The 24645-nt window shown below is 36.3% G+C and overlaps 1 protein-coding gene across 1 annotated transcript in view; it reads right to left on the minus strand.

The window, feature by feature from the left end:
* KCNU1 (potassium calcium-activated channel subfamily U member 1) overlaps positions 1 to 24645 on the minus strand; it is a 305967-nt gene that overhangs the window by 164055 nt on the left and 117267 nt on the right. Inside the window, 4 exon segments of the mRNA XM_069075353.1 lie at positions 4885 to 4985; positions 5129 to 5218; positions 23181 to 23249; positions 23989 to 24101. Coding sequence (XP_068931454.1) covers positions 4885 to 4985; positions 5129 to 5218; positions 23181 to 23249; positions 23989 to 24101 — 373 coding nt within the window.

The raw sequence follows: 24645 nt of genomic DNA on the forward strand, positions 1-24645 counted from the left end.
ACAATGGAGAAGAGCGGGGAGGTGAGAGGGAATGAGTGAATCTGACTCTCATAGGATTTGGCTTAAGGAAGTAATAACATACACAATCAAATAGGTATCTTACCCTACAGGAAAGTAAAGGGAAGGGGATAAGAGGATAGAATGACAGAAAGGAGGGCAAATTGGGGAAGGGGGATAGTCAGAAGCAAACACTCTTGAAAAGGGACAGGGTCAAAGAAAAGAATATAATAAATGGGGGGGGGAAGAGAGGATGAAGGAAATATAGTTAGTCTTTCACAACATAATTATTACAAAAGTGTTTTGCATAATTACACATGTATAACCTATATTTTTTAATTGCTTGCCTTCTCAATTAGGATGGGTGGAGAGAGAAGAAGGGAGAGAATGTATAACTCAAAGTTTTAAAAACAAATGTTAAAAATTGTTTTTTATGTGCAACTGGAAAATAAGATGTACAGTCAATGGGGTATAGAAATCTATCTTGCCCAACAAGAAAGTGAGGGGGAGGGGGATAGGAGGCAGGGTGATAGAGGGGAGGGCATACTGAGGTAATGGGTAATCAGAACACATGCCACCTTGGGGTAGGGGGATGGAAGAGATGGGAAGAAAATTTGGAACTCAAAATGAATGGTGAAGACTAAAATAAATTAATTTTTAAAATGTGTTGTTTCCCTAGCTAGTGGAACGTAGAGACCAAGACTAATATATCCTTTCTGTTCTCCATAGCTTAGCACAGGGATGGGCACATGGTAGTTACTCAGGACATTCTTCTTGATGCTTACAATACTGATCACTATTCCTTTCTCTACAAAGAATCTATTTTCTTTGCAATTTCCCTGAGAGGTTATTTGCTCTTAACTTCTTACCTACCTACCTAACTTCTTATAGGTGACACTGCCTTCCCCTGGCAGATATTGTTTACTAGGGTGGCCTCGTTGTTTGTTGAAAGGACTGCCATGCTTTCAATTTGCAGACCTTGATTCTAGCCTCTATTCCTTCAGGACTTCTAAGTATCCCACTGTGTAACTCATGGGAATGCAGCAAGTACTTGGTTTTTAAATCATGATTTGATGCCTCTGAGATTCACTTTCTCCAGTGGCAAAAGGAAAGCAAGAAAGCAAACCTAAGCCTTCTGAGCTGTTGTGAGGATGGAAGGGATGAAAGAAATCTTTATGAAAAATGTAATTGATACATTCAGAATGTTCTGAAAAGAACACTGGACTTCAAAGACCTAGGTTCAAGACCTGACTCCTCTACTTGCTATCTTAGTAATTTTGCCCAAGGTCACTTAATCTCCCTTAGCTTCATGGGATTCAGAGATCATACAGTCCAGGCCCCTCATTTTATAGATGAAGAAACATAGACCCAGAGAGTTTAACAACTTGTCCAAAGTCACAGATGTTGTAAATAGCACAATCAGAATTTAAACCCATGTCTTCTGCTGTCAAATACCGCATTCTTCCCACCACTCCTTCTTAGTCTATAAAATAGGCAAAATAATTTTCATGAACACTTTTTTTAAAGAAAATGATTGGTGGATGCTAGACGCAGCTGGCACAATGACATCATAAAATCACATTTGTTTTAACAGGCAAGGGGAAAAAGACTTTTTAATCATGTGGAAGTTGTCTCTGAATTATATCTTTCCATAAAAAATTTAGCACTTAACTGATAACTACTATTTTTCATAGGGCTTGTTTCTCCAACTGATTTGAATGCAGAGATCATGGCTTATACTTTTCTAATCCCTATAGCTTTGCATAAATAAGGATGGTCATATAGTAGGTACTCAGGACATTGTTGTACAATCAGACCACTGACTGTAGATCCACCACAGACCACTGAACCAAGATCAGAAATAGTTTTTTAAAAAAGAAAAAATAACAATGAGAAAAATGATATAAAATTTATATAATTTAACCCTCAACTATTTAAACAATAGTTTAAAAGAGGAATGACCTTTCCTTTTGCTCTAGAATAGGGGAGCCCTCCAGCAAGGCTGGATTAAATATGAAGGATGATATCTAAAAAATAAAATTAAGGGATGAGAGAGGAATATGTTGGGAGGAGAAAGGGAGAGATAAAATGGGGTAAATTATCTCACATAAAAAAAGGCAAGAAAAAGCTTTTACAATGGAGAAGAGCGGGGAGGTGAGAGGGAATGAGTGAATCTGACTTGGTTTTAATCCTATTTATTATTTTTTAATCCTGAGGACAGAAAATCAAAATGGGAAACAGATAAAAGGAATCACATCAACACCAGCTTTAAGCATTTTGTCTCAAACTTTAACCAATATAAATGAATTGCCAAAACAAAGAAACCAAAAGTGCCCAGAAAGTTCCTTAGACATCAAACAACTAGCTGACTTAACCATTCTGAGAGAGAGGTAGCTGTCAAATTAAACTTTGGGTTAGGATATGAACTCAGAAGGATGATGTACAACTATCAGTGACACGGTCTCATAAAGCAAAAAGAAGCAGTGGAGGCAAACCCAGTTTAAAGAAAGCTTAGTAAGATTATCAACTTAGCAAAGTCAAACCAATGGCATTTGAGGATGAAAGTGGCAGGACTACAAAAAGAAAACTTGGAATGATTTACAAAAATTATTGTGACTTTTTTCCCTATTAAGAACAGTGAAACTACCATGTGGAACAAAGTTTGGAAAGGCAGCTGGATTAGGTATATGGGGTATCTAGAGGAGGTATCATCCTAGAGGCAACAAAATTATGACAATATTTCAGAGATGATATATAAAGCATTTGAAGGAGAGAAAGATATCAAAGGTATAGAAAACAATCTTGGACCTTATTGTTACCAAAAAAGGTGACTATACATGCCTACTCTCCCATTTATACAAATTTCTTAGGGTGATCATCTATGCACAAATTGAGGGTATGTGGATGAGAATACTAATAAGGAACAAATAGGCTTTTATTCAACAATGGCACACATCTTTACCATTTTACAATTAACTGAGTGCTATAGCAAATAAAAGATTCCAATATGCTTATTATTTATTATGAAAAGGTATTTCATTATTTAGAACAAAATATTACCTTGCAAAATACTACTTCCAAGTCAACCATAAAGAGATTGAATGTAGAGGAAGAAAGGGCTCACTTTGTGTTGATTGAACTATAATCAGTAGAGGTGAAATGTTCATTAGTTCATGAAGCCCATCTATAAGATTTCTCTCATTCATACACTAAAATTACTCAAGATTCCTTGGAAGATTTAACAACGGAAATAAACTGTCCAATCACCCTCTGATAATAAATATCAGGTGAAGCATAAAACAATACAAGATATGGGTTAACCAAAGATATTTGCCACTGTGATGAAGGAGATTCAATGCAGAGTCACAGTCAAAGATCCCTATAGATGATAAGATCCTCTAGATTCTCTTGTGTGTAGATGATATGATGATTGCCTTAAGACAAAATACTGGAGAACCTTCTAGAAGAGATCTGTAATCATTTAAAGGGATCTGTCCTATATAGCCACACAGGAAAAACAAGTCAATGTAAAATTCCTATTCAGATTATGATGTATATTTGGATGGATAACCTATAGAAATTGCCCTTCAGTATGTATACATGGGCTCATATTTGAATGAGATTAAGAGAACAGGCTGGATTGCCTCTGCAAATTTGCAAAACTCATTCAATGTGCTGACAAGCTTCCCATGAAAATAAAGGTTTCTCTTTTTAATAATGCACATTTATATTTGCCCTTTCAAATGGATTGTAAGGGGCTTGTTCCAAGGACTGGATATCATTGACCAGTCCTTCATTATACTAATATAATGTCCCAGTGGGGCTGTGTGATGCAAAAGATATAGCCCCTTGAGGATAGGTGCAGATATCCTCTGTTTCCTGTCATCTATGATAACCCCTAATTGTCTGCTGAGTCAGAACTCTATGGATAAAACTAAAAATGGAATCTCTTTTCCCTTAGGCCTCTTCTTCCTGCTGGCCTCAAAGTGTAAAGATGACCCTCAGACCTCCAGAGGGTGGGGATGGGGGGATACCCTTCATTCCACAGACATGGCTTTCTAGATAAGCCTATGTCTGGGATAGATTCATTTTTGTTTGTATCTTTCTTTCCTTTGGTAGGAGGGCTCTGGAAATCTCAAAAGGCAGTTGTAACTTTCCTTTTAATGGGGGTCACCTAAGCAGTGAAATAACAGATATCTGAGTAGTTGCGACAGAAGGAGTAGTTGAGGCAGATTAACTGAGGGAGAGTCAATCATAAAGAGATTGAATGCAGAGTAGAGGTGAAATGTTCAATAGTTCATGAGTATCTCTACTGCAATTGTCCCAATGGATCATAGATACTAACCTCACAACTAACTGTATTAATTCTTTTTCTTAGCATCTACCTTTCTATGTGGGAATAAAACTGTTTGATCCATACTTGATGCATGTTTGTACTTCAAATAACTTTTGTACTTTCCCCCCACACTCACCATCTAATTTCTGAGGAAGACTCCTTAGATAAGCTAGAAAACAAAGACAGATCTGTGAACCTCAGGATGCTATATATGTTATTACTGTAAGGGACTGTAAAATCTGGAAACACTTCAGAAATTACTGAATTGTTGAAAATTCATAGGGATAATCTGCTGGGATATCAGTTTATTCTTCTTTAGTCAGTGTTCCATTTAGAAATGAATCCTGTTTTAATTGTGGTTATATCCTCATGCCCCATACACAGCCATCACTCCACCTGGCCCTTGATGAGCCATAGTTAAAAGCCTTTGTCCTCAATTCAGTTTCAAAAGTTCATTTTCTCTTAAGTATCCCCACTAACCTCATTGCTTCTCTCTCAGCTGGTTCTTATGAGAGCTAGGCCGGGCACACACTTAAAGAAAGGGCACTCACCTGGCTTCATGTGCTGTGTTTTCTTGGTTCTGCAGGCACAATGTCCAATGAGCTCCAGGCAATTCACATTGCTATGACAGTTAAAACAGTAAAAATAGGCTCTGGACAATGAAAGCAAATAAGAAATGATTCTGATGAGACTTAACACTGGAGGGGACAGGTTAGTCAAGACACCTGTCAGTTAATTGCATTTACTTTAGCGTTCCACCACCCCTAATACAAAGTAACATAAAATAAAAATTACCTTCTGACTTCCTGGAGAGATTTAGCAATAAAAAATCCCATTGTGTTCTTGTTTACCTTAATCAGTGCAGGTGGATTTAATATTATGCTTCTGCAAATGCAAAATGAAAATGTGATTATTCTTCCCTCTTGTCACTGAGGCAGCTAAGTGGTATAATTCCTAGAGCAGCAGGCCTGGAGTCAGGAAGACCTGAGTTCAAATCCTGTCTCAGACACTTCCCAGTTGTGTGACCCTGGGCAAGTCACTTAATATCTGTTTGTCTACGTTTCCTCCACTGTAAAATGGGGAAAATAATAGTGCTTACCTCCCAGAATTGGTGTAAGTATCAAAAGAGATAATATTTGAAAAGTACTTTTGTACAGTGCCTGGCATGTAGTACGTACTTGTTGCCTTCCATTCATTGCTGATGGATTCTCAAATTTAAAGAGTTAACAGTGTTTAGTTTCATTTTACTGCCAAAGAAGATGGACACTTGATTTCTGCCACAATCAAGGCCAAAATTAAATGCAGAGTATACTCAAGACAGCCTTCATCCCCTCTCCCCAGCCCCAGATGGCCATTATCTCTATCAACCAATCAATTAGTATCTATTAAGCACCTAATATGTACTAGACACTGTGTTATATGCAGGGTCCAAAGACCAAAAATGAAACAATTCTTTCCCACGAAAAGCTTACATTCAGGGGTGGCTAGGTGGCACAGTGAATAGAGCACCGACCCTGGAGTCAGGAGGACCTGAGTTCAAATCCGGACTCAGACACTTAACACAAAAACTAGCAGTGTGACCTTGGGCAAGTCACTTAACCCCAAATGCCTCCCAAAAAGCTTACATTTTGGGGGAGAGGAGAAGAAAGGGATAACATATATTCAAAACACATACACAAAAAAAGGGATTTGTGGAGGGAATCTCTCACAGACTGGGGAGAGGGATGAGGTCAAGAAAGACATTATTTAAAAGATAGTGTTTGAGCTGAGTTTTGAAGGAAGCCAGGGTTTTAAACTATTGGCTGCATCCTGTTTAGTCATTATCCTTATCCATAATAAAAATGAGTAAAGGTAACAATAATGCTTTCCTCATAGAAATCCTCTGAGGTAGGAACTGAAAATGATGAGGAAACTAACCTTAAGAAATGTCAAATGACCTACCCCAGGGTCATTTCCCTAAGTGCTAAGTATTGGAGTTAGTATTGAACATTTTGGTTATAAGTTTGATTATCTCCTACTACATATCTAAGACAAGTTCAGATTTGAATTCATTAACAATGAATGACATGCCTAATATGTATAAAAACACTGTGGTGGAAGGAGTTGAAATTTTAGATAACAATATCCCTTCTTACAGCCTCTAGTAGGGAGATAAAATGTGAACATAGATAAGTTTGTTTATTATAAAATATTGCATAAGGGGCATATGGAAAAAATACAGTTGAAAAAGTGTTGAATTTGGAGTCAAAGAACATAGCACAAACATTGTCTCTATTGAATTTAACCTGGGTGACATTAGTCAAGTTAAGGGCTTCACTAGGCCTTGGTTTCCTCATTTGCAAAATGAAGAGATTGGACTAGATGACCTCTAAAGTCCCTTCGAACTGTAAATCTGTAATCCATTTGAGGACCAAGGGAAAAGCAAACTTCTACCTGATTACTTCTTATGTTGTCCTACAGGACTCTCCTTTATATTTCCTTTCACCTCATAAGGGCCATTTCAATCAAGAAGGCTCTAGTCCATTTTACAAAGTGAAAACATGTTCCCCAAGGCACCCTCTGTTTTCAATATGTATTTTTTTCTTCCTTTGCTGAAATATATTTCTTTTGATTACATGAAATCTGTCTTCTCTGGCTTATTGCAGTGGAAAAGTCATAATGGCAGAAGTGAAAGAATATGGATCCAGGATTCAATGGAGTCTGGGTTCAAGAACTAGCTTTGTGGGGTGGCCAAGTGGCGCAGTGAGTAAGAGTGCCAGCCCCAGAGTTGGGAGACCTAGGATCGAATCCAGGCTCAGATACTTAGCACCACACCCAGAAATAACTGGCCCATTAAACTTGAGCAAGTTACTCAACCCCAATTGCCTTAAAAAAAAAACTAGTTTTGTTAATTGCTAGTTGCATGATCTTGAGCAACATATTTGAGTTTTCTGAGATTCAGTATTCTCATTTGTTAACTAGGCCTTATTATCCTACATATATATATATATTATCCTACATGATATATATGTGTGTATGTATATGTGTATATGTATTCAATTACATGTAAAACATTTAAAAATTATTATTTTAAAATTTTGAGTTCCAAATTCCCTTATTCCCTTCTCTTCTTATTCCCTTACCTCTCCTTGAGAAAGCAAGCCATTTGATATATATTATACATGTGCATTCATGCAAAACATTTCCATATTGGCCATGGTGCAAAAGAAAACACAAACAAAAAAATAATAACCCAAGCAAAATAAAGTAAAAAAAAAAAAGGAAGTATCCTTCAATCTGCATTCAGACCCCATCAGTTTTTCACTAGAAGCGGATAGAATTTTTCGTCATAAGTCTTTGGCATTGCCTTGGATCATGACACTGCTGAGAATAGCTAAAACAATTGATTATCATATAATATTGCTGGGACTGTGTACAGTGTTCTCCTAGTTCTACTCCCTTCACTTTGCATTAGTTCATGTAAATTTTCCCAGATTTTTATGAAAGCATTCTGCTTGTCATTTCTTATAGTACAACAGTGTTCCAGCAATAGCATATACTACAACTTGTTCAGCCATTCCACAGTAGATGGGCACCCCCTTGATTTATGGAATTTATGGTGTCACTCTTTATGTGTGAGTCATACACTCATTTTGACCTAATCTTGATATACAATGTGAGATGTTGGTATATATCTAGTTTGTGTGCTATCATTTTCCAGCTTTTCCAGCAGTTTTTGTCAAATAGTTCTTACCCCCAAAACTGTGTTTACCATTTGGTACTGTGTCTTGTGTACCTAATCTATTCCATTGATCCACCACTCTATTTCTTAGCCAGTACCAGATAATTTTGACGATTACTGCTTTATAATATAGTTGGAGATCTGGCATTGCTAGACCACAGTCCTTTGTATTTTTTTCATTAATTTTGTTGATTTTTCTGGCTCTGTAAAATAATTTTTGGTAGTTTGATTGGTAAGGTACTGAATAGGCAAATTAGTTTAGGAAGAATAGTCATTTTTATTATATTGGCTTGTCCTTCCCATGAGCAGTTGATATTTTTCCAATTGTTTAGATCTGAATTTATTTGTGTGAAAAGTGTTTTGTCATTGTGTTCATATAGTTCCTAGGTTTGTCTTGTCAGGTAGACTCCCAAGAACTTTATATTGTTTCCAGTTATTTTAAATGGAATTTCTCTTTCTATCTCTTGCTGCTGGGTCTTGTTAGTCATATAAAGAAATGCTAATGATTTCTGTGGGTTTACCTTATATTCTGCAAGTTTGCTAAAGTAGTTAATTAAAGCAATTTTTTATTTGATCCTCTAGGGTTTCTAAGTATACCATATATATGCAAAGAGTGATAGTTTTGTTTCTTTATTGTCTATGCTAATTGCTTTGATTGTTTTTCTTCTCTTATTGCTATAGCTAACATTTATAATACAATGTTGAATAGCAGTGGTGACAATGAGCATAGTTGCTTCATCCCTGATCTTTTTAGGAAGGCTTCTATCATATCCCCATTACAGATAATGCTTGCTGGTGCTTTTACATAGATAGTACTTATCATTTTAAGGAACGTTTCCTTTATTTCTATTCTCTTTAGTGTTTTTAATAGGAATGGGTATTGTGTTTTGTCAAAAAAGTTTTTCAGCACCTGTTGAGATAATCATGATTTCTGTTAGTTTTGCTATTCATATGATCAATTATGTTGATAGCTTTCCTAATATTGATCCAACCTTGCATTCCTGCTACAAATTTCCTGGTCATAGTGTATAATCCTTGTGATATATTGTTGTGATCACCTTTTTAGTATTTTGTTCAATTTTTTTGCATCGATATTCATTAGGGAATTTAATCTATAATTTTCTTTCTCTCTTTTACTTCTTCCTTATTTAGGTATCAGTACCATGTTTGTGTCATGAAAGGAATTTGGTAGAATTCCTTCTTTGCCCATTTTTCCAAATAGTTTACACAATATTGGAATTAATTGTTCTTTAAGTGTTTAGTAGAATTTGCTTGTGAACCCATCTGGTCCCAGGGATTTTTTCTTAGGGAATTCATTAATGGGTTGTTTAATTTCTTTTTCTAAGATGGAATTATTTAGGCATTCTATTTCCTGATCTGTTAATCTAGGTAGTTTATATTTTCATAAGTATTCATCAATTTCACTCAGATTGTCAGACTTATTGGCATATAATTGGGCAAAATATTTCCTAATGATGACTTTAAATTCTTCTTCATTGCTGGTGATTACACCCTTTTCATTTTTGATACTGGATATTTGGTTTTCTTCTCTTTTTTTAGATAAAATTAACCAATGGCTTGCCTATTTTATTGTTTTCTTTCATGAAACAGCTCCTAGATTTATTTTTATTTATATTATATTATTAATGTGTACTTGTTTACACTAGTTCAATATTTTCTTTTTTAAAATCTTATTAATCTCACTTTTGATTTTTCAGAATTATATGTTACTCAATTGGAGATTTTTAATTTGTTATTTTTCTAGGATTTTTATTTTTTATTTTTGGTTGCATGCCCCATTCATCGACCTGTTCTTTTCCATTTTGTTGATGTGAGAATTTAGAGGAATAAAATTTCCCCTAAGTACTGCTTTAGCTGCATCCCATAAAGTTTGCTATGTTGTCTTATTATTGTCATTCTCTTTAATGAAATTGTTTCTGTGATTTGTTCTTTGACCCATTTATTCTTTAGGATATGGTTATTTAGTTTCCAATTAAATTTTAATCTATATTTTCATTGCCCTTTGTTGAATGTAATTTTAACTGCATTATTATCCAAAAAAGACTACATTTACTCTTTGTCTTTTTACATCTGATTTTGAGGTTTTTATGCCTTACATAGTCAATTTTTGTGTAGGTGCCATGTGCAGCTGAAAAAAAAATTATATTCCTTTCTGTTCCCATTCAGTTTTCTCCAAAGGTCTGTCATATTTAACTTTTATAATATTCTATTTACCTCCTTAGTTTCTTGTTTATTTTTGGGTGGATTTCTCAGGTTCTGGGAGGGAAGAATTGAGGTCCCCCACTAGTATAGTTCTGCTAAGAATTTGAATGCTATACCACTTGGCGCATTTGTGTTTAGTATTGATATTGCTTCATTGTCTATGGTACCTTTTAGTAAGATGTAGTTTCCTTACTTATCTCTTTTAATTAGGTCTCTTTTTAGTTTTACTTTGCCTGAGATCAGGATTGCTATCACTGCTTTTTTTTACTTCAGTTCTAGCATAATAAATTCTTCTCCAACCCCTTACCTTTACTCTGTGTGTGTATCACTGCTTCAAGTGTATTTCTTGTAAACAATGTGTTATAGGATTCTGGTTTTTGATCCACTCTGCTACCTACTTCTGTTTTATGGGAGAGTTCATCCCATATGCATTCAGTTAGGATTACTACCTGTATATTTCCCTCTATCCTATTCTTTCTCCTGTTTGTCCTCTCTCGTTTCACTCTTTCCCTCCTCACCAATGTTTTCCTTCTGTCTACCACCTCCTCTGATCTGCCCTCCTTTATGTCAGTCCTCAATCCCCATCCCCCTTTACTTAATCTCCTTCCCTCCTACTTCCCTGTAGGGTAAACCAGATTTCTATATTCAACTAATTGGCATATTATTCCCTCTTTGAGCCAATGCTGATGAGAGTAATGTTCAAGCAATACCCATTACCCCTCCCCCCCAATCTTCTCCACTGTAATAGTTCTTTCTTGCCTCTTCATGTGAAGTATTTTACCACATTCTACTTCTCCCCTCCTTCTGCACCCATTTTACTTCTCTTTCTCATCTCTTAATTTTTTATGTCATTCCCTCAAATTTGTCTTTTACCTGTATCATCTGTCTATGTATATTCCTTCTAGCTGTACTGTTCATGAAACAATTTTTAATAGTGATGAGTATTATCTTCCCCTGGAGAGGTGTGCACAGTTTAGCTCTATTGAATCCCTTATGTTTTCTTTTCCCTTTTTACCAGTTTATTCTTCTCTTGAGTCTTGATATTGGAGGTCAAATTTTTGGTTTAGTTCTGATCTTCTCCTTATGAAGGTTTGAAACCCTTCTATTTCATTGAAGGACCATTTTCCCTTGATGTATTATGCTTAATTTTGCTGGGTAAGTATTCTTGGTTGTGGTCCTAGCTCCTTTGCCTTTCCAAATATCATGTTCCATGACCTCTGGTCCTTTAATGTTGCAGGTACCAAGTCCTATGTGATCCCAATTGTGATTCCCCAATATATGCATTGCTTCTTTCTGGCCATTTGCAGTATTTTTTTCCTTGACCCGATAATTCTGAAATTTGGCTATAATGTTTCTTGGAGTTTTTATTTTGGTACCTTTTTTGAGGTGATTGGTGAATTCTTTCAATGCCTATTTTGTCTTTTGGTCAAAAAACATCAGGGCAGTTTTCTCTGAGAATTTCTTGAAGGATACTATCCAGGCCCTCTTTTTGATTATGGGTTTCAGGTAGTCCAATCATTTTGGCAGTGTCTCTACTGGATTTGTTTTCCAGATTAGTTGTTTTTCCCACAAGGTATTTTACATTTTCTTCCATTTTTTTCATTCTTTTGATTTTGTTTGATTTATTGTTTAAGTCTCATGGAGTCATTAGTTTCCATTTGTCCAATTCTACCTTTTTTCAAGTTATTTTTTGGGTTTTGTTTTTTTTTTGGGGGGGGGGCAATTGGGATTAAGTGACTTGCCCAAGGTCACATGGCTAGTTTTTGCTTTGTGTCTGAGGTGGGATTTGAACTCAGGTCCTCCTGACTATAGGGCCGGTACTTTATTCACTGCGCCACCTAGCCACCCCTCAATTCTAATTTTTAAGGTGTTGTTTACCTGAATTAGCTTTTTGCACTTTTTTTTCCCATTTGGCCAATTATAGTCTTTAAGGTGTTGTTTTCTTCAGTGGATTTTATTATCTTCTTTTTTTTTTTTTTAAGCAATTGGGGTTCAGTAACTTGCTCAAGGTTACACAGCCAGGAGTTTCTGGGTGGGTGCTAAGTGTTTGAGCCCGGATTCAATCCCCAGATCATCCCGACACTGGAGTCAGTGCTCTTAGTCACTGTGCTACCTGGCCACCCCTATTATCTTCTTTTCTATTTGGCCAATTCTACTTTTTAAGTAGTTTTCCAGGCTGTTGACTCTCTCCCCTCCCCCCCTCCATAATTATCTTGTATCACTTTCATTTCTTTTCACATTTTTTTCTTCTATCTCTCATATGACTTTTGAGCTCTTCCAAAAGTTCCTTCTGGGCTTGAGACCATGTATTATTTTTCTTTGGGGTTTTGCCCATATGTGTTTTGACATTGTTGTCCTCTTCTGGGTTTGTGTCTTGGTCTTCTGTGTGATCATGATAATTTTCCATGGTCAGATTTTTTTTTTTTGCTGTTGTTTTTTGCTCATATCTTTTTGGCTTTTTTCCTTTCTTTTAAATTTGATTTTTGCTCCCAGAGTAGAAGGGACTCTGTCTCAGGCTTCTTATGCCTGTGGCTGCAGACTCTGGCTGCTTACCTGGTGATATCCCTATGTTGCCCTAAAGACTATGGGAGACCTTCATGTCTAGTGTTGTGTTGAGGGTGGGAGGTAAGGGGTGACTGATGCTGCAGGATTCTGGAAGCTTACCTGGTGCTGAGCTGGGGTCCTAGTGGTCCTGGTGTATGCTGAGGCCCAGGGTTTGGGTTTTGTTTTGTTTTGTTTTCTTTGGCATTTCCCCAAGGCTACACTGAAGCCCATAAAAACCTGGCTACAAGGGTGCCTGTTTGACCTAGGCTATGCTGAAGCCAGTGGAGGTCTGGCTGATGGAGGATTCCTATTTCCTTAGGACTTAACTGAAGCACAAGCTGGTTCTAAGACATAGAGTCTGTGGTTCCCCTGACTGTGTTAAGGCATGTAGGAGGTCCTGGTGTTGATGTTTGCCTGCTCTACCACATTGGGGCTCAGGATTCCCCACTGGTTTGCTGAGGTGGGGCTTTCTGCTGATTTGCTGGGATGCTTCCTAACCTGGACTATACTCCCCCCTTACTTGATTGAGATAGACCTTTCTTGCTGATCTCCACATGTTCTGGGCTAAAAGACTGTTTTACTCCATCTTTCCACTGGCTCTGCTTTTCCAGGATTTGTTCTCAGGTGACATTTTATGATCATTTGTTGATGAATATGAGAGAGCTACAGTGATTTACTGCTTACTCCACCATCTTGGCTCCCAGAAGGCAAATGCAGATTTGAATTAGTAGTGATTTTAAAATGTTTTATATGACTAGAGATAGTTTTGATTTCTCCTTTTAAAAACCACCTATTCATATGGTTTTGCCATTTATGAACTGGGGAATGAGTCATATTATTATTTGCACCACCTCTCTTTATATTGAGAAATGAAGCTTTTATAAGAGAAACTTGCTGTAAAAAACTTTTCCCCACTTTCCTGCTTTCTTCTAATCTTAGCTGAATTGGTTTTATTTGTGCAAAACCTTTTTAAACTTAATGTATCAAAATTTTCCATTTTACATCTTTTTATGTTCTCTTTCTCTCATTTGGTAACAAATTCATTCCCCTATCCATAGATCTGACATGTAAAATTTTCATCCTTCCTCAATTTGCTTATGATATCATCTGTTATGTATAAATCATGAACCCATTTTAACCTTACCTTGGTATAAAGTGTGAGATGTTATATCCAATTTCTGCCAAACTGATTTCCAGTATTGCAAGCAAGTTTTGTCAAATAATGAGTTCTTGTCCCAAGAGCTTGGACCTTTGAGTTTGGCAAACATTAGATTACTATGACCATTTACTGTTGTGTCTTGTGTACCTAATCTATTCTACTGATCTACCACTCTATTTCTTAGCCAGTGATGAATTGCTTTGATGATTATGCTTTGTAATATCATTTGAGATTTGGTACAGCTAGGCCACCTTCCTTCAATCTTTCTTTTTTCATGGATTCCCTTGATAACTTGACCTTTTTTCCTTCCAGATGAATTTTGTTACTATTTTTTCTAAGTGTAGGAAAAAATGGTAATTTGTTGGTATGTCATTGAATAAGTAAATTAATTTAGGTAGAATTGTAATGTTTATTATATTGGCTTGGCCTACCTATGATCAATTAATATTTCCAGTTGTTTAGATATGACTTTATGTGAAAAGTGTCTTGTAATTGTGTTTATGTTGTTCCTGGGTTTGTCTTGGCAGGAAGACTCCCAAGTATTTCATAGCATCTGCAGGCATTTTAAATGTACTCTACCTTTCTATTTCTTCCTGCTGCACTTTGTTGGTAACATCTAGAAATGCTGATATTTTTGTGGGTTTATTTTATAGATTGCATCTTTGCTGAAGTTGTCAATTTTTCCACTATTTTTTTAGTTGATTCTCTGGGCATATGTAGGAATATCATCCACAAAGATGTTATCATATTATCTATCATCTACAAAGAGTTTCCTCATTGCCTATGCTAAGTCCTTCAATTTCTTTTTCTCCCCCTATTGCTATACCTAGTATCTTAATACAATATTGAATAATAGTGGTTATAATGGGCATTCTTGCTTTACCCCTGATATTATTGTCAGATTTCTAGCTTATCCCTATTACAAATAATATTGCTGGTGGCTTTAGATAGATGCTGCTTTAAGGAAAGCTCTAGTTATTCCTATGCTTTTTAGTGTTTTGCTTTGTTGTTTATTTTTTTTAAATAGGAATGAGTATTGTCTTTTGTGAAAAACTTTTTAGGCTTCTATTAAGACAATATGATTTTTGTTGTTTTTGTTAATGATGTGGTCAATTATGCTGATAGTTTTCTTAATACTGAACTAGCCCCAAATTCCTGGTATAAATCCAATCTGGTCATAATATATGATCTTTGTGATATATTGCTGTAGTCTTCTTTCCAGTATTTTATTAATATTTTTTCAATATTCATTGGGGAAATTGGTCTATAGCTTTCTTTCTCTCTTTTTGCTCTTTCTGATTTAGGTATCAGCAGCATATTTGCATCATGAAAGGAATTTGGTAGGCCTCTTTTTTTGGCTGTTTTCCCAAATAGTTTATGTAGCACTAGAATTAATTGTTCTTTAGATGTTTGGTAAAATTCAATTGTGATTTCTGGTCATATGGATTTTTTCCTTAGGGAGCAAATTTATGGATTGTTCAATTCTTCCCCCTCCCTCCCTAAGGTAGAGTGAAGTATTTTATTTCCTTTTCTATTAATCTGGGCAATTTATATTTTTGTAAATATTCATCCATTTCTCTTAGACTGGAAGTTTCATGAGCATATAATTGGGCAAAATAATCCCTAATAATTGATTTAGTTTCATCTTCATTGGTGGTGAATTCATTCTTATTATTTTTGATACTGGTGATTTGGTTTTCTTCTTTCTTTTTCTAAATAAAATTAACCATTTTTTTCAAAAAGTCCCTTTTTTTACTTTATTCGTTCAATGGTTTTCTTACTTCTGATTTTATTAATCTCTCCTATGATTTTCAGGATTTTTAATTTGGTGTTTAATTGGAGGTTTTTAATTTATTCTTTTTCTAGTATATTTTTACATGCATGTCCAATTCATTGAACAGCTCTTTTTCTATTTTATTGATATAGGCATTTAGAGTCACACATTTCCCCCAAAATTTTCCTGGAGGATCATTCTTCAATGCATATTGTCTTCTTTTTACTAAACTTTAAGTTCTTTGAGGGCAGGAACTGTCTAGTTCATCTCATATTTTCTGGTAAGTGAGAACTTACTGGTTTACAAAATATTTTCTTCACCACCACATTGGGAGGTATACAGGTATAAAAGTAATGGGAATTTGAAGATCTTCCCTGGCCCCTTAATAAGCCTAAGTTGAATTTGAGGACCTCCCCTGATTTGAAAATATAATCTTCCCTCTAATAGGCTAAATGTGGTCACATAGAACCTGTGGTGGGAAGAGTTTGCTGACGGGTAGAGAAGAACCCACAGGAGAAGCTTGCTTTGATGGAGGGCTGATTTTCAGGAAGGCAGAACTTTTATTACTTTGTAATCAAGTGGGTCACGAGGGTTGTGATGTTCTTTGACCCTGGAGAAGGCTATATATACCTCTGAGGCTAAGATTTTGCTTTGGGGCTCACTTTGGGAACAGTTGTGTGATTTGGCCAGATGAAACTCTGGGCAGCCATTGAGCCCCCTGGCTTTCAAAACCCAGATGTAGGTGCTTCTCTCTCTAGTGACTAACTGTATGTATGTGATGGTCAGACAGCTAGAAGCCCTGTCTGTTGGTCTGCTGAATTATGCTATTTTCTTTGTCTGTATTTTTGTCTGCTTGTAACTTCTGTTTGTATTTTCTAAAGTTCAGGGTGCTGATTTTTTCCCCTGAACTAGGAAAATGATATATCATTTTGATTATATCATTTATATTTATATCAGTTTGATTAAAATGAGATTGTTAACCAATTTTGAGTTACTTTCCTTTAGAAAAGCAGATCAAAGAACCTGTGCTAGCAGCCATTCTGGGTATGCTAGGGTGCTTGCTCCTATAACAGGGCAAGGATAATTCTCCTTCTGAGTCCTAGAGAAGGAAAAGTAGTCTTGTCAAGATTTTGAACCCAAGTTTCCTGTCTGAAGTTCAATGTTTTCTGCTATGTCGTGTTGCCTTTTTATGATGCCTGCACACACAGCCTTGCTCCTTAGAGGGACATGTTACACATTTGTTGAATGAGTCAATTAAAAAGCATTTATTAAGCACCTACTGTATGTCAGGCACTGGGATACATGGTAGGGATACAAAGACAAAGTACACAAGACTGTACCCTCAAGAAGCTTACAACAAGATCCAAAATATTTTAAGAGCAGACCAGTGATTTCATTTTTAGAGGGAATTCTTGATAAGGAAACTCTCTCTACACATGAGAATCAAGACTTGTTCTGCAACTCAGAGTATTAGTGAACTGTCTAGGGACTCTGAGAGGTTGTGACTTGCTGAGGGTCATATAATATGTATACAAAGTAGGACCTGAACCCAGGGCTCCATGACTCCAAGAACATCTCACCAAACTTTTTTGATCATGGTAGCATGTATCAAGAATTTAAGCACATAATTCTAACATATGTATATTTACTTATAATTATATTTATGAATTACTGAACTAATAATTGTGTGCATTATACAACATACAAAAATTAGAAATTTTTAAAATGAATAAATAAAATATTTTCAGTATGAAAAATCAATCAAATAATTTTCCCCCTAAGTACTACTTTGGCTATATCCCACAAATTTTCTTATGTTGTCTCATTGTTGTCATTCTCTTTAATGAAATTATATATTTTTCCAGGATTTTTTCTTTCACTCACTCATTCTTTAGGATTACATTATTTCATTTCCAATTAATTTTTAATTTACATTTCCATGGCCCTTTATTGAATATATTTTTCTTGCATTATAGTTGAAAAAGGATATATTTAACGTTTCTGCTTTTCTGCATTTGGTTGTAAGTTTTCATGCCCTAATACATGATCAATTTTTGTGAATGCTTCATGTACAGTTGAGATAAAGGTAAGATAAATCTGAGATAAAATCTTTTTCTTCCCATTCAGTTTTCTCCAAAGGTCTATCATGCCAGTTGTTTTTCCAGTGAGATATTTCAGTTTCTTCTGTTAAAAAAAATTCTTGTTTTATTGTTTCTTGATATCTCATGGAATCATTATCATGCCTAAATTTTCTAAAATTTCATTCATCTTCTTATATTCTTCTTTATTTGTCATATGTTTGGATTTATCTAGTGCTGAGAGGAGAGAATTGAGGTCTCCCACCAATCTGATTTTACTGTCTTTTTCTTCCTGTAACTCATTTAACTTTTCCTTTAAGAATTTGGATGCCAAGCCATTTGGTTCACATATGTTTAGTAATTATAGTACTTTTTTGTCTATTGCACCTTTTAGCAATATGTCACTTCTCTGATTGCCTCTTTTATCTTTATCTTTATCTTTATCTATCTTTGGTTTTGCTTTGTATGATATCATAATTGCTACCTGTTTTCTTTCTTTTTTTTTTAAATTTAAGCTCAAGTATGATAGATTCTGCTCCAACCTCTACTTTTACTGTATGTGTATCTGTTTCAAGTGTGTTTTTTGTAAACCACATATTTTCATATTCTGGTTTTTAATCCATTTTGCCATCTGCTTCCATTTTATGGGTGCCATTCACATTCACAGTTTGTCCTCCAGAATATCATATTCCAAGTCCTCTAATACTTTAATGTGGATGCTGCTGATTATTGTATGATCCTGACCGTGGCTCCATGATAGTTCAATTATTTCTTTCTGGCTCTTTGCAAGATTTTCTCCTTGACCTTGGAACTCTGACATTTGGCTATAATAGGAGTTTTCACTTTAGGATCTCTTTCTAGAGGTGATCAATTGATTCTATCAATTTCTATTTTATCCTCTAGTTCTAGAATACCAGGGAACTTTTCCTTGATGATTTCTTAAAATACAATTTCTAAGTTTTGTTTTGTTTGTTTTGAATGTGACTCTCAGGCAGTATGATAATTCTTAAATTATCTCTTCTCAGTCTATCTTCCATATCAGTTGTTTTTCAGTTTCTTCTATTTAAAAAAATTCTTGTTTTATTGTTTCTTGATGTCTCATGGAATCATTAGCTTCTAATTACCCAATTCTAATTTTTAAGGAATTGTTTTCTTCAATATGTTTTTGTACTTCTTTTTTCATTTGCCCAATGCTATTTTTTAAGCAGTTCTTTTCTTTGGTGGATTTTTGTACCTCTTTTACCATGTGGCCAATTCTGGATTTTTAGATTATGTTTTATTCAGCAATAAATAAATGTCTAAAACCTGAAGGAAGAGGGAGGCTAAAGAGTCATTTGCCACACGCAGGAACTCCTTCTCCCATGGAAAAATCTCCTTGCAGACCACAAGGCATCAAATTATAATCTTCTAATTATCTTCTACCCACTCTTAATCTCTTTTGTTAGCAAACCCTTGCCATCTACTACTCTCCCAATAGCTTTGATAATTAATTTCCATTTATCTAAGAGTAAACTAACTCATCCCCAGTGATCACTTCTTATGCTCTTCTCCCCATCCTCAAGTCTGTCTCTGTAAATCCAAGTACTAGCAGCTTTCCAGAGGACTGCTGCTGTGAATAGCTCTAAGGTTCTGATCACATAGTATACTGAACTCTCTATTAAGCAGTAAATGAAAGCAAAACATTCATAGAAACTAAAGTACAGCATTCACAATATTATAACATAACTTGTCACTAAAAGTGGCCACATAGTTTTCACCAAAGTGGTTACATAGTTTTAAGCAAAATATACATTCAGTAAGTCCTTAACTCAATCATGCTTAAGGAGGAAGCCTCCTTAAGGGACACAAATACAAATGTCAAAGTTCTCCACCCCTAGGTCACATTGTCTTAATCTCTCAGTCAAAAAGTCTTCTTTCTTCTTGATTGGAGATTAGTTTTCAATCATCCTTAACTCAATCATGCTTAAGAGGTACAAGGTAAAAGAGTACAAAGTTCTCCCACCCTTAGGCCACAGTAAATCATGATCTTTTCAGTCAGCATTAAGTATCCAAGGAGAGGTCTTTTCGTCTTGATTGGAGTCTGGCTCCCAGATTCCATGATTCCTTTTCTAACGGTCCAGCTCCTGCCTGAATCTACCCAATTGTCACCTGGATTCACAGGTAGGCAGCTCTCAGCTCCTCATCCAGTTCCTTGTCCAGTTCCATATTGAAGTTCACGGTGTCCAGTCCACCTCAAGTCCTTCACTATTTCTATTTCTGGGAAGACAAAGCTTAGCAGAGCCAAAATAACATTCAGCCACATTGATGCCACCATCATCAATTCACTTTATGCCTGTGAAATCAATATAGACCCTCAAACAAGGTCTAAGAAATCAACACAAACACACAAACAAGGTCTGAGAACTCAACACAAATTGTCAGTATAGTCCCAGGACCTCTGAAACTTTTCTCCAGGACTTCTGTAAACAGACAACAAAAGAAAATCCTCTTTCGGGGCTTCCAATAAGGTTCCAGGGCTTCTGTACAATGTATTACAAACACAAATCAACACAGGCAGAACAGACAGAGTGCCACCATGAGTGTCCCCTTCTCAGTTCTGCCCTTTCCCAGCTTGGGCTTCTCCTTATATATGGACATTAGCTCCTCCCTGTTCTGCCCACCTCTTACATCCTTCCTGTTCCTGTCTTTGGCAAGTCCCTCCCACTGTTAGTTTCACCAGTTTTGTTTCTTAACAAAGACTTGATATAATCATGGGCAGGTTCAAAAGAAACTCGAACTGAAACAAGGTGCTAAATAATTAAATACCTGAAACAAAGTGCTAAGTACTTTTTTTCTTGCCATTACAATCTCTCACACATCTCATTCCAATACTTCAGTGCTTTTTGGAATTCACTTTTCTTCTAACATACTTTTCTTCATTTTGTTCTTCTTTCTCTGATGTTGCTTCTATCTTTTAGGACTCACAAAGAAGTGTATTCTCCACATGACACTGAATCCCTGGCCATCCTTTCCAGCACCTTTGCAATCTACTTTCCAACTCATCACTACAATAAAACTACTCTCTTCAGTTGGGGGAGGAGGAAAAATAAGCAATAAGCATTTATATAGTGTTTAAAACATGCTGAACACTATACCAAGTGTTTACAAATATTATTTCATTTGAGCCTCACAACAACCCTGTGAGCTAGGTTCTATTGTAACCTCCATTTTATAGTTGAGAAAAGTGAGGTAAATAGAGATCAAGTGACTTCCCCAAGGTCATACAACTATTAAGTATCTGAGACCAGTTATGAATTCAGATCTTTCTGATTCCAGGTCCAGTATTCTATCTCTGGCATCACTTAGTAATGATCTTTTTATTACCAAATATATTCTTTTCTTACTCATCAGTGCCTATTTGACCTCTCTGTAGCATTTGACACCATCATCTGCTTTGCCCTCTTGAATATTGTCTCCTCTCTGGGTTATTTTAATACCCTTTTTGCCTCAGTCTTCTACTTTTCTCAACCTCCTTGCTGGCCCATCACCTACATCATGTTCCATAATTATGAATACACTTCAAGGTTCTGTCCTAGGTCCTTTTGTGTTTTATCTCTATATTAATTCTTTTCTTCATCAGCTTCCATGGGTTTAAATACCATCTCTATAAAGATGACTCCCAGATCTATATATCCAGCAGAAGTTTCCCTCCTTATTTTCAGTCCTACCTCACCAACTTCCTATTGGATATTTTTAACTGGGTACCCCATGAATATTTCAAATGCAACATGTCCAACATAGAACTCATTATCTTTCCCACTAAACCCACAATTCTTCCACATTTTCTTATTTCCTGTGGGTATATGAACATCCTACCAGTCTTTTCGATTCATAACCTTGTTGTTATCCTTGACTGCTTTCTTCCTCTTATTACAACTATCACAAGAGTTGCCAAATCTTGTTGCTTCTGTCTCTGTAACATCTCTCATGTCCATTTCCTCACTATTCACAGTCATCCTCTTATTTCAGAGCTTCATTTCCTTCAGTATCCTAATTGCTCTTTCTGCCTCAAATCTAGACTGTGGTTAAGAAATTGCCCCAATTTTTCCCCAAAGCAGAGACCCATGTTTTTAATATCAGTGTTCTGCAAGTATTATTTCATAGTTGCAAGTGATGTAATAGTATGATCTCCAAAGAATTGGAAATAATAAGGGTCAACATTTGTAACTTTCTGTATTTGATCTAATGACAAAATATAAAACTCACAAGTGAAAGTTTATAAAGAGGATTTTTAAAAATTTGAGGTCATAACTGAGAACCAAATTTCTGCTCTTCCCCCTTTTCACATAAGAAAGCAGTCTTAGTATGACTCTAACATTAGTACAGTGTGGATGATGACTAGCCTAAATAACAGAGAAAATTACAGACAGAATAAACAGTTTAATCTGGAATCCAAGAAAGTTAATTATGTCTTAGTCTACACTGAGAGACAGGACTAAGGAAGTCAGATAGGATATAGGATATAGTTATCTGGTAGTTCTTTCCTCTGACTTATTCAGACAACATATGGGATGTTATGTTTAATCCTGGGTGCCACATTTCAAGAAGGATGTTGATAAACCAAAAAGCATCCAAAGGTGGGTAACCACTATTATGAAAGCGCTTTAGATCATGACATATAGGACAATTGGTTGAAAAATGCATGGACAGGGGCTGCCAGGTGGCGCAGTGAGTAAGAGTCTCCAGCCCCGGAGTCAGGAGACCTGGGATCGGTTTTGGCCTCAGATACTTAACACCCACACAAAATAACTGGCTGTGTAATCTTGAGCAAGTTACTCAACCCTAATTGCTTAAAAAAAAAAAGGAAAATGCATGGATGGATTTTTAGCCTAAAGAAGAGAAGATTCAGAGGGGACATGATAATTCTGTTCAAGTATTTCACGGGCAGTCATGTGAAATAGAAGCATCTAATTATATTTGTGATTAGCCCTAGAGGACAAAATTGGTAGCAATGGCTGAATGTCACAAAGAAACACATTTAGGATTCATGTAAGGAAATACATCCTAATAACAAGTACTATGCTTTTTTTTTAAACCATTTTGTTAATGGTCTTTGTTAGTACTACATGGATCCACAGTCTGAGCCCTGCCAGTAACAATAGCCTGGATTATTCCTAACTGGCTAAATGGACTTATTTCACAATTTTTAGCTAGTAGTGCAGTGGACCAACTCTGCAATACAGTAGGTTAGTTGGTAAGGGAAACCTGATTGGGTGGGTGTACTTCTGTGTCTTAAGGGTAAACAAAAATCACCATACCAGATTTAGAGTAATTCTAAAAAATTCAGAGAATAAAAACCTTATTGGTACCTGATTCCTTCCATATTTTCCTCATATTCAATGGCTATCAACAGGAGGTGGAGCTTCACAAAGCAGATTCTAGACAAGAGGAAAGAAAGAGCACCAATGAGAAGATGATAAAAGACCTTAAGGCAAAAGGGGATGGTCTCTAGGTATGATTTCACAGAGATCTCATCCATGTTCCACCCTTGCTATCAGTAGAGAAACAGGGCATCTGAGATGATAAAGCCCTCTCCCCAGTTCTCTTGCTTGCTTTCCCTAGTTCTCTGCCTCCCTTTCATAAGAGCTGCTGTTGGGGAGCTTCCAAAGTGACATTTCCATTCATTTTAATTGAATGAGTATTTCTGAATTGTGTCCTATAGGCTAGGCACTGTGCTAGCTGCTTGGGATATAAAGATACAAATTAACCAGTCCCTCACATTTCTTTCTTCTCTCCTCTCCTAAACCTCTTCTGCATTCCTTGGTGGAGATGTAAAAGGAGCCTTAAAATAGAGACATGAGTATATATCTCCAAATGATTTATGGAAAAAAAATCCAATTAGGTAAGATAGTGGGGTAGTTGTTGTCACTTCCTCATTCTCCAACAAATCTTATGAACAATGGTTCTTTGATGATTATAAATTTCCACCTCCCCATGAAAGATTGGGGCCCTTGCTTTAGAAGATGGAGGCACTAGGGAGAAAGGAAGGAAAAAGTTATGAGGAAAGGGTGATTCGCCTGCTGTTTGAGCCATCCTGCATTTAATGAGAGCACACTGCTAAGTATACTTGAAGGAACAGAGAAGGTAAAAAAGGCAAAAGAACCAATATTGACTTACCGGGAAACTTCAGGGAAAGTCATTCCTTCAAAGTCATTGGAGAGAAGGTGAGTGAATATTTTGTTGTCCAGGCCATCCAAGAAATACCTTTGCCAGGGTTGTGTGGGGATAATCTAAAATATATAACCAGATAGCAAAAAGTGTACATGTATGGTAACCAGGAATACTAAAACATACTGAGATCATTCTACATTGTTCTGACAGGACTGGCCCATTACATTTTGAACCTGTAAAGGAAACATCTCCCACTGTTGTCAAAAATGACAGAGGACTTGATTAATGATAGCAAGTCCTAAAAATTGAAACTTCCCAGTTATTCCAACTAGGGAACTCAAAAGTTACACCCAAGTGAACAGCTAAAGGTTAGGGCCTCTTAGTTTTCAGGATCTATTGTGTCTTTCATTTTCATAGTCTGTTCTCCCCTGTATCTTCTCACAGAATCCTTCCTTTACATCAAAGCACAACTCAGGTGCCACCTCCTATAAAAGGTATTTCATGAACACCACCTCCCCCAGTTAATAAACTAATAAGCACCCCCACCCCCGTCTCTCTCTCTCTCTCTCTCTCTCTTTCTCTCTCTCTCTCTCTGTCTGTCTCTCCCCTTCTCTCCTTCCCTTCCTCTCCCTCCTTCCCTCTCTCTCTTTCTCTCACTTTTGA

Source organism: Petaurus breviceps, unplaced genomic scaffold (genome assembly GCF_028583685.1).
Source record: "Petaurus breviceps papuanus isolate PSGF00001 unplaced genomic scaffold, PetGlider_PUasm1.0 90919, whole genome shotgun sequence".
NCBI classification, from domain to species: Eukaryota; Metazoa; Chordata; class Mammalia; order Diprotodontia; family Petauridae; genus Petaurus; species Petaurus breviceps.